At 40.3% G+C, this 10,649-nt stretch overlaps 2 protein-coding genes across 2 annotated transcripts; one reads left to right on the plus strand and one right to left on the minus strand.

Moving 5' to 3' along the window:
- Window positions 1–436: 436 nt before the first annotated feature.
- On the minus strand, window positions 437–3,225 carry nkx6.3 (NK6 homeobox 3). Its single transcript, XM_061729933.1, has 3 exons — window positions 2,811–3,225; window positions 2,111–2,280; window positions 437–1,296 (listed from the first exon to the last, which is right to left on the minus strand). The coding sequence occupies exons 1-3, from the start codon at window positions 3,223–3,225 to the stop codon at window positions 1,066–1,068; spliced, it is 816 nt and encodes a 271-aa protein (XP_061585917.1). The 3' UTR covers window positions 437–1,065.
- Window positions 3,226–7,497: 4,272 nt separating this feature from the next.
- LOC133451013 (E3 ubiquitin-protein ligase NEURL3-like) lies at window positions 7,498–10,382 on the plus strand. The gene is made up of 4 exons (XM_061729934.1): window positions 7,498–7,807; window positions 8,779–9,291; window positions 9,413–9,583; window positions 9,724–10,382. Exons 1-4 carry the CDS (start codon window positions 7,681–7,683, stop codon window positions 9,894–9,896), a joined length of 984 nt encoding a protein of 327 aa, XP_061585918.1. The 5' UTR covers window positions 7,498–7,680; the 3' UTR covers window positions 9,897–10,382.
- The last annotated feature ends 267 nt before the right edge of the window (window positions 10,383–10,649 follow it).

Below are 10,649 nucleotides of genomic sequence, written 5' to 3' on the forward strand. Positions count from 1 at the left end.
TCCTGTTAAGGATCATTTGCCCTTTTGTCAGACAACTGTACGGAGGCCAAAGTCGCTGAGACTAAATCGTGAACCAGCCAGTTTGCTGATATTGATTTTATATCAGAGTGGGTTGCAGGGGTCATTTTCTCTAATTAAGCCATCCCACACCAGTAAATCACCCAAGATTTGACCTCTAACCTTCTACCCAGATTTTGTGCTCTTTTGGTCACCATTTCAATTTCAACTGTCACTTGGCTGCAAACACGCCAACAGAGCCTGAACCACTGCAGTTTTATTTTTAATCTAAAAAAAACAACCACATCAGCTCTGATAAATAACACAATAATTTATTATTCACAGTTTTGGGTGGGTTTTTTTTCTACATCATTCTCATGAATACTTCTACAGTGTACTTCAAAACCAAGTTGAAAACAATGGAAAAAAAAGCTGTAACATTTAAATAAGAACAAAATTCTCATTTGCTCAGAGTATAATTAGCAGATTAAAACACATAATTCACTGACACCTTTAAAAAGCAAATAAGAATGTACTTGAGGCCTGACATGAACCATAAACACTGTCAGGGAATGTCTTATTTGTGTACCAAGAATGTTAGAAATGTTTGACCTTAGTTTCTTTACATTTTACCTCAATGTATATCACGAAGATTTGCTGTTTACTTGATTGCTCCTCACTCTTCACAAGGAAACCAGGAATGTTATGTTCACTGATCTATTCAAATAATTTTTTCCTACACATGTCACATGTTTTCATAGCTTCATGTTTATTCAAATAGAGCTTCACCTACTCAAAAAATACATCTGTGACGGTCTCAGTCCTCTCTCACATTCACAGTTATCACAGATGTTTTACCAGTTTCTGCCTGGAGTCTGGTTCTGGTTTAATTTTAAAATAAGCATTTTAAACTTAATTCCCCAAGTCTACCGTTTTGCGCATGCGCAACTGCTTGCTGATTAAACTCTGTATTCAAAACTAATTATTTATGACAGCATGCGGGTCTACCGAGCAGCGTGTAGGTGCGTGTCTGCGTGAGTGTGCGTGAATGTGCGTGAATGAAGGGCTTCAGACGGGGTGCGGCCCGAGGCGCAGCACGGAGAAAGCCCGGCGGTGCTTGCGCAGCAGCAGGCGGATCTTGTCGTCGTCAGAGTCGGGGTCCAGGGGCTTGTTGTACTCCTCGTCCTCCACCTCGTTGTCCGAGGCCTCCCCGGCCTGGCCCGCGCAGCTGGCCTGCGTGGAGCTCGGCTCAGACGCGCTCTTCTTCCTCCACTTGGTGCGCCGGTTCTGGAACCACACCTGACGCACAGTGTGTGTGTGTGTGTGTGTTAAGCCTGATTTATGGTTCCGCGTTAAATCGACGGCGTAGCCTACGGCGTAGGGTATGCGTCGCCGCGGTACCCTACGGCGTAGGCTCTGCGTTGGTGTAACGCGGAACCATAAATCAACCTTTAGTCATGTTGGAAGACGTGTTGCTTAACAAATGCGTCTTGTTTGCAGGGATTATAGGAAAAGACAGAACATTTCCCGTGACCCAGTTTTTTTTTTCTTTTAATGCATGATTGTAAGAAGGTGCTGCACTGCAAAAACTCAAAATCTTACCAGGAATATTTGCCTTATTTCTAGTTAAAATGTCAAATTTGTTGTCAAAAAATCTCATTACACTTAAAACAACTTGTTATTTGACAATTTTCACTTGAAATAAGTAGAAATATCTCCCAGTGGGACAAGATTTATCTTCTCATTACAAGCAAAAAAATCTTGTTCCACTGGCAGATTTTTCTACTTATTTTAAGTGAAAATCTACTTGAAAAGGGTGAAAATTGTTGTTTTTTGAGTCTTGTCTCAAGTGTAATGAGATTTTTTTGACTAAAAATTAGACATTTTAACTAGAAATAAGACAAATATTCTTGTTAAGATTTTTAGTTTTTGCAGTGTGGTCCCTGTCCTGCTTTTTACTCGAATATCATCCTTTTGAAATAACTTAAATTATTGCACTTGTAAGTCATGTTCAGTGTTGCATCTCTGAAAACAAGACCTGCATGGTGTACTGTGCTGGTTAAAAAAAAAAAATACTGTTTTTGATATTTTGGTAATAGTCCGTAAACCTCACCTTAACTTGTGATTCAGTCATTCCGAGAGAATAAGCCAACCTTGCTCTCTCTGGTCCAGCCAAGTACTTGGTCTGCTCGAAGGTTTTCTCCAGAGCAAATATCTGATGCCCACTGAATGTTGGTCTGGTGTGTTTCTTCCTGCTGGGTATTTCTCCCAGAGAACCTGTGCCTTGAAATGAATTAACAAAGCAGGATAAGTTACAGGCATTAATGGTTTTCTATGAGACCGTTTATTAAAACAGATTTTAAACTCTGCCACTTCAGGATGACAACTTGTTGTAATAGTTGCATCACTTTCAAGTGTGTAAGCAGATAAAATTAAAATAAGACATTTGTTGCTCAGTTGTGCTTGGACTTTAAAAAGTTACAATTCATAGTGTCTATACTAATAAATATATATGATTCATAAAAGCATGTTTAAAACATTTGATTCAATATTTCAAATGCAAATAAATCCAATTCTACGAGCACAAATATTTTGGTCAAGTCAAATATGAATCCTCTGATACATATTTGACCTTATATCCTCATTACATCCTCCCTGAATCTGGGTGATTCACTAAAATGCTTCTTTCCTGGACAGCCTTGCCATGATGGTGAAGTGTAACGCTTTTAGTTGAGTCCGCACAGACAAACACGGTGAAGTTGTGCTGAGCTGATGAGCTGGATGCTGAGATGGTCTGCGGCATTTAGACTCACTGTTGGTGCACTGCTGCCTTCCTCCTCTCCAGTCGCAGCTGCTCTCTGCCCAACAGCTCATGCTGCGACCCTTCATCGGGCACTCTGCCCCGAGCTTGGAGAAGCCGCCCAGCGAGGGGTTGTAGTCTCGGTTGTAGTACATGGACGTGCTGGTAACGGAGGGGCCGAATCCACCCATGGAGGAGTATCCAGACAGCAGAGTGGTGGTGCCCGTGGAGCCCACCCCGACCATGGAGCGGCTCAGGATGTCGCTGATGCCGTGAGGTGTCCCTGGCTGCAGCTGGCTGTTGAGGCCTGGGTTGAGCTTGTAGAAAGAGTTGGGCACTGAGTACTGGCACACGGGTGCCTTCAGGTCTGAGGGGAATTGGTTCAGGTTGTTGTTGAACAAGAAAGACCCCTGGATGTTTGGATCCATGGGAAGTACTTTTAACTCTCCCCCAAATTATCAGCAACGCATCCAAAATGCTCCAATTTGGAAAAGACCTTTGATGGCCAAAGAGGGAATCTTGTCAGCCTCGAGCGGTGTCTGGATTTGGGACCGCACCCTCCGTCCCTAAATTCTCAAAAAATAAGTACAGAAGTAGCAGTCTCAACAAAGTCCCCTGAAGTCAGTCGAAGTTTCTACCACATGCACCACAACGCAGTTATCCACAGTTCAGCATGTGATAGCTCCATGTCTGTAGTCTTGGGTGAGCCCTTTGGACACAGTTTTTGTTGTTCTCCTACAGACTCATGCCTCCTGCAGGCTCTCTGCTCAGAAATCATAAATAAGCAGTATCTGGAAATGGACTGGCACCTTGATAAAGATACTCCGCATTAGAATGCAGCCTTGGATTGGCCTGGGTCTCCCAGCTTTAATCCCTTTCTATTGGCTCTGCGTTGAGAGCCAAGCCTTTTATTGGACAGCAGCAGATTAATAGTTTTTTGAACAGGTGGAGTGGGAACAAGTAGATTTTCTGATGGCCTGCCATGTCTGACCAAGTGTGTTACTGGTGAAGTACACAGAGGAGAGGAATAGGAGGTGAAAAATATACAATATATAGCTTTTTTTTCCTTGAGCTCCAGTTGTGTATTTCGAAATATCCACTTACACATAATCAGTCCAAGGGCCATCCTCTGTTAAATAGTTAAATATTCCGTATACTGAACCATCCAAAGGTACAAATAAATCAAACGGTTTTGCTCACTAGTTAAAGTGGGACAAAGGAGTTTTTTTCATGTTAAAAAAACCTATTTCAATTTCATTTGGTCAGTTTTTGGAAACATTGTGCAGCTATGTTTAACTTTCCCTTGCCTATTTGCAAAAATTAATAGGATAAAATGAACACTGAGTAAAGTCCCATTGTGGCAGGGTGGAGGAGCAGCCACTCAGGAGATGAGATCAGGTATGTCCAATCAACCTCTCCACCCTGCCTGCCTTGATAAGGAGCAGCTGCACTCCAGAGGGAGGCGGCTGCTGGAGGAAGCTGCTGAGGGAGACTGCACGTGTGTGGGGTGAAATAAAACAATTCCTCCTTGAAACCCTGTGTCCTCTGTCCTGTCGGTCGGCCCCAGTGGCAACGAGGTTGCTACACCCATTCTGGCTTTCTCTTATGACTCTTATTTCTCTTATGACCGCTCACTTTATAGCACTACGGCATTCATCAACAACTATAAAAATAGTCACAGAGCTGAGTTTTAGAAAACAAGAATGACAAATAAATGAATGAATGAATGAAGTTTATTCAGTCATTGCAACACAAAACAACACCAAAAAAACATTGTACACAGCATTAACATTTAAAAAAAAAAATGTGTTGAACAATAACTGAAGAGGCATAGGCTGAAGCAAAATGCTTATAAAAGCCTATCCTATATTACCAACTTTCTATTTTTGGCTACCGACCTCCAGAAAACCAAAAAGAGAATAGAAAAGCAAAGAAACAACAAAAGGCAAAGAAACAATAGAAAAGCAAAGAAACATTTTTAGATGGTCAATTACACTTATAAGCTTCAAAAATAGCTTTACAAACCATTTTCTTAAATACAACAAAAGAATGACATGTTTTTAAATTTATGTTGGCAACATTCCAGAATTTAACTCCAGTAATGGAGACACATCTCCTTTTCATACCTTTTTTAGCTATTTGTACTGTGAAATTGCAGACACCTCTAAGATTGTAACGAGTCTCCTGAATTGAAAAGAACCTCTGTATTGGGTCAGGGAGCATTTTTGATTTTGCTTTAAACATAATTTGCATGATTTTAAAATAAAACAAATCATAAAATTTAATAACATGAAAAATAAAATGAAAACAATTTGCATTGCTTCAAATACATTTGGTTTACAGAAAGAGTAGTCCTTAAGAAAATAATGCAGGTCAGTGTAAACACAAGTAAAACAGTACTTGAATGCTCCACTTTTGGCTATAATCACAGTTCTGGAAAAATTGTCCTTGCAGTGGATCTTTAAAAAAAAAAAACTTGCTTGATTTCCTCCAAATGCAATGTGAAGAAATTCCCAGTGTTTGGGATGCGTGGTTGAAACTCTCCTGTCATTTTCTTCTGAACGAGTTCTGTGAGGCTGTTGTGACTGAGGTGGTCATGACACATCTTTTAACACACCATCTGTCCTTTTCCTCTCAAAGTCCTGTTTTGTGCAGCCTGGAGCTGCGCTTGTGCTCACTGTCTATTTTAGATTAGTTTTCAAAGGTACACAATGCTTTACTCATATATCCCAGAAACACTGTTTCAGAGTAAAAATCCTTCTTCAATGATTTGAGAATGAGAGCAGGAGTGTGTGCTGACCCTGGGCCATTTAAAGCTCTTAAAACAACAATTAAAAAAAATAACTATTGGACTTAATGGGATCCGTCTCTACATTGAGTCCAGAGTTATGTTTACCATCTGATTCATTTCGCAAGAGATCCTTTTAGTTTCAGTATTGCAGTCAACACTTATCACGGACATAAAACCTTTATAAGCTCAACTGCAATCTAATGACATTTAAACAATAAAAGTTAGTAACAGATCCGGTGTGAGTAATGGTCAAATGTACAGCACGTGCATGCAGTCGTTGCACATAATTACAGCACTGGTTTCTTTTTATGGCAGATTGCAGTATTCATTGAAGTGGAGCATTTCCAGCAGTTTATCTCGCTTCTTTTAAGTCACGTGATGTGGACTCTAGGCGTTCCAACCGGTTTTAAATAATACATCCATGGTTCCAACTCCCACATACATTTTTTTTATTTAACCTTTATTTAACCAGGAAAAGAAACCCATTGAGATTAAAAATCTCTTAAGAGCACATAAGGTACATGAGAGTACATGAACCATGAACCAGGAGTTTTCATCTTTGAAAATTAAAAAAAGTAAAAATACTGTGTTTAAAAAGACTTCATCCTGTCAAATACTCTATGCACTCTGGATGAAACAGTTTTGTATAAAATATATGAAAAGTAAAAGTAGCTGCCTGTATGAAAACAAAACCCAGAACTGTGCTCCAGTGAGTGTGTGAGTGTGTGCGTATGTGTAAACAAGCCAGTGCTGTTATCTCGTGGTTTATATTTGAACAGGGGGTTTGACAAGATATGGGGATTTTAGGGAAAATTCTCATGGATGTTGCTTTCGGTTGCAGGACATTCAAGTAAATTTCCAAGGATGATATTTTCATTCAGGGATTTCCTGCCACGGCACCACGCAGTCACGTGCGGAGGGCTGAGCCAATCAGGACTGATTTCAGGACTTATTCATTCCTGCTTTCGGAAGGAGGAGCATTTTAAATGATGTACACTTACAGTTTGTCATCACTTAAAGATTTAAACGCTTCTCAGGACCTGCAGTGATTCGGGGGTTTGATATTCGGGGATTTTCCATTATGTTTCTCCAAGAATCTGATTCTTTTTCTGGTCTAATACTTGTTTGGTAAAAAATTGGGGCACTCTGCATTTAAAGACGTGTCGGAATCATGTAAACATGGTGAAGTGGGGAGTTTCAGGTAAAATATGAAAAAAATCACAGCGCTATTGTGCTACAACTCAAGTGAGGAAAAATATGGACCAAAAACTAAGAAGTGTTTGCCAGTTACACATGAATGTACATAACCGGCAACTGGAGCCTTTATGCTGCGTTCCATTTAGCTCGGAAGTCGGAACTGGGAACTGGGAATGGCGTCAGAGCCGAGTTATCAGCGTTCCAGTTACAAAGTAGGAAAACAAGTTTGTAGTTCGCATATACCACATGAAAAATGTAAATTACACTATAGCAGCATATATATGCCGAACAATACTTGTATACGACTGATTTAGTGTGACCAAAACTAGAATGAAGTGTTACGAATTTTTACAGAGCTCTCTTCTACTGTTTACAACCGGGGCAGCCATGTTGGAATGTGAACTCGGGGGTGGTGAAGACTCTCCCACTTTCCCAGTGGGAAATCCCACTTCGAGGGGCGTTCCAGTTGAAAAATCCGACTGGGAACTAGGAAATCCCCACTTCCGAGGACAAATGGAACGCGGCATAAACCCATTAAAGCCTGGCATATGAAATAATGCACGGCAAATATGTTTGTTTTTTTTCATTTGAAGTGTTTATAGGCTACTGAAATTAAAAAATACCCTTCATTTTCTATTAAAAACCATTCATTTTCATGGTCCATCTGGTATTATAGGTTTAACTTTTCAGCATATTGTAGCCTATATCACATGCCAGTGAGAAATAATGAATGTGAAAGTGATAGAGTAAAGGTGCACGGATTCAGTACAAAACGAAATATGTTGGCAAACATCCATCATTATCTCAACTTAAGGAAAATTTCCAAAGTTTGGTTCCGCCCTCTCCGGTCCCTCCTCCGTTGTTCATGTGATTCAGGGATGTTTTCTGTTTTCAAATGACATGTGCGCTCCCTCTTAAAGCCAGCAGACACTCCCGCTTCACCACAAACCTGCCAAGAGACAGACCTGAACAGAACTTTACTCAGGACACAATGAAGTTCTTCGACTCAAACGAGAACCCAGGTAAGATATTTATGGCGCTATATTGTTATTTATACTTATTTCTTATTCTGCTTTAAATAACACTACGGGGATTTCTGAACTAAAACATGCCGGGTTTCATTAAGATGCAAAACATCAAGCTGGTCGACAAGTTGTATCTTTCAATAACAAAACTACATTATTTTATCTTAGTGTAGTATAATTGTGGACTGCGAATATGTAGTAAAGTCATTTAAGATAGAAATCATAATTCTCAGTCAATGAGAAACTAAGTGAGGCGGCGTAGGTGAGAAGCAGTAGTCACAAAGATTACTCACTAAGACTTCAAAGTGAGGGATTTATGACCTAAGATATAGATAAGTGAGATCTGGAAGCTGTATGATTTACTGGAAACAATCATCTTACAACTAAGGATTTGAAGGGAGACAAAAAAGTTGTATATAAGTCACACCTGGATGTTGCAGCAGCTCAACAGTGGAATTTTTTGTACCATGAATAGTTACTTGATTGCAAAATGATCTCATGAGACATACAGTTAAAGATGACACATTCTTTTAAACAGCTTGAGCAATTTTGGTGCATTTTTTTATTTTCTTATAAAATTTAAAACAAAGAATCATCCCGAAGAAAGCAGACTTTTTTCTTTGTTAGGGCTGTGACTTTTTTCCAGTCATTGTTAGGGAAGACATGAAGGAGACTCTTCAAACCCAATTAACAGTCACAGGCTTCATGCCAGCACAACATATGACTGTTAAGAAGCAAACAGAAACAAAAACTTGAAAGCTTTTTGTCACGAGGCATGTAATAAACTTGAGGGAGATAAAAAAGTATTATAAACCAAACTAAAATTAGGAGTAAATATTGACAATGTGACCATAATATATCCCCCAAAGCAAGCTTGCATGATTTAATGTTGAAGAAGCCTAAAGTATGAACACAGGTCATGTACATGAAGACTCAGTGCAGTTTTTGTTTTTGTTCTTTTCCACCAGTTCCTGGGACAGATATGCAGCATATTTGCAGCTCACATTGCCTCGGCCCTCTGGCCTTCCACAATCAGGCCGTGGGAGAAAAAATCCAGCTGAGCCAGGGATGTCGACTCGCTAAGAGGGCTGGAAACACGTTCAGGAATGGCATGGTGTTCAGCAACCGTCCTGTGGGGATCCGGGAGAGGATTTGTCTGAGAGTGCTGGAGAATGTGCATAAATGGGAAGGTGCCCTGCGTGTTGGCTTCACCAGCCTACCGCCCACCGACAGAAATCTGCCGGTGCCCAGCATGGCCATCCCTGACCTCACCAAACGCCCCGGCCACTGGGCCGCTCCTCTGCCTGAATCCTACTGTCAAGCAGGTTCAGAACTGGAGTTCTGGGTCTCTGCTGGTGGCAGTTTACGTTTCTCAGATAAGAACAACAGGGAGCACAAACTGTTAACTGGACTGGACCTCAGCAAGCCACTTTGGTTCATGATAGATATCTATGGGCAGGCCAGCTCCATATTCCTCTTGGGTATGTTTACTACATCCAAACCCTGCATGCTTTCTTCTTTGTTGTTTACATACACTAATAATGTCAACGTATGTATGAATATCTTTTGAAATTATTGTGTGTCTTGTTCTCTTTGCTGCAGGTTCACAGAAAAAGGGGAAACTTTGCACACAAAAATCCTGCCCTGCACCTGGACCTGAATCTCTCACCATACCTGATAATGGCTATGACCACAGCTGGAATCCTGATGTTTCAAGTCTTAGTGGACATAGTGAAGACAGCATTTCCAGCCTTATCATCAACATCCCACCAGGTAACAAAGTGTTCCTTCTGCCAACCCTCTGATTTTAGTTTCAGATTGTTACCCAGAGGAGCTTACGATTCATTCAGTGGAATAAAAACATTCAGTGTGATTCCTGTCTGGTAATGATGAATCTTCTCTTCTGGTCACAGGGGAAAGCTGTGTGGCGTGCTTGACGAAAGAGGCCACAGTCACACTGCCTTGTGCACACAAGTGCCTGTGTCATCACTGCTTCCCCAAAGTCTTGCAGGAGTTCGGTACCTGCCCGCTGTGTCGAACGGAGATCAAAGCTTCCTCAGCGGTGGAGCAGCGTATCTCTGTCTGAGCTCTAAAACTTTGAGGCAGAAAGCAGCAAGCGTAAACTGCTGAGTGACTGAAAATGCTGTGAATAGCAATTGAATGTACAATTGAATGTATTTCGATACACTAACTAAATAATCAGGGATTTCTGCTGCCACTGTGTCCCTGACTGAAGAACTGTGAAACCTGGAAGCTGTTTCCTGATGTGTAAATACTGTACAAGATGTGTAACATAAAATCTATTGAGATGTGGATGTTAAGATACTAAGCTTGAAAATGTACCAACTGTGATTGTAGAAATGTTGAAAGACTGCACTTTTAAAGTAAATATTCCATGTACATATTATATTTTCACTTGTTGCAATCAGGTTAATAAACAATGATGTTTATACACTTTTATACTGACAGTAATTGTAACCAAACAGAATATTTTGTGTGCATATGTTCATTTTTGTGAAAGTGAATTAAACAGTAATGTTATAATTTCATTAACTGTGGTTACAAAAATAAACCAAAGTACAATATCCCCTGCTTTATTATTCTATCTTTATTTCTTGGAGACGCACCCGTCTGAAACACTTCATGCAGATACACTCAGACACGCACCTACACTCCACTCAGTAGACCTGCATGCTGTGATAAATATTAGTTTTGATACTCAGATCCAAGTATTTCTTGTGTCAAAAATGTTAAATGATTATCAGCCTATAAATAAATTATCTAACAATATATACTAAATGAGAGCTTTTTCCAGAATGAGCACGAGCTATCGGATTAG

This window comes from Cololabis saira, chromosome 9 (assembly GCF_033807715.1).
Source record: "Cololabis saira isolate AMF1-May2022 chromosome 9, fColSai1.1, whole genome shotgun sequence".
Classification (NCBI taxonomy): domain Eukaryota; kingdom Metazoa; phylum Chordata; class Actinopteri; order Beloniformes; family Belonidae; genus Cololabis; species Cololabis saira.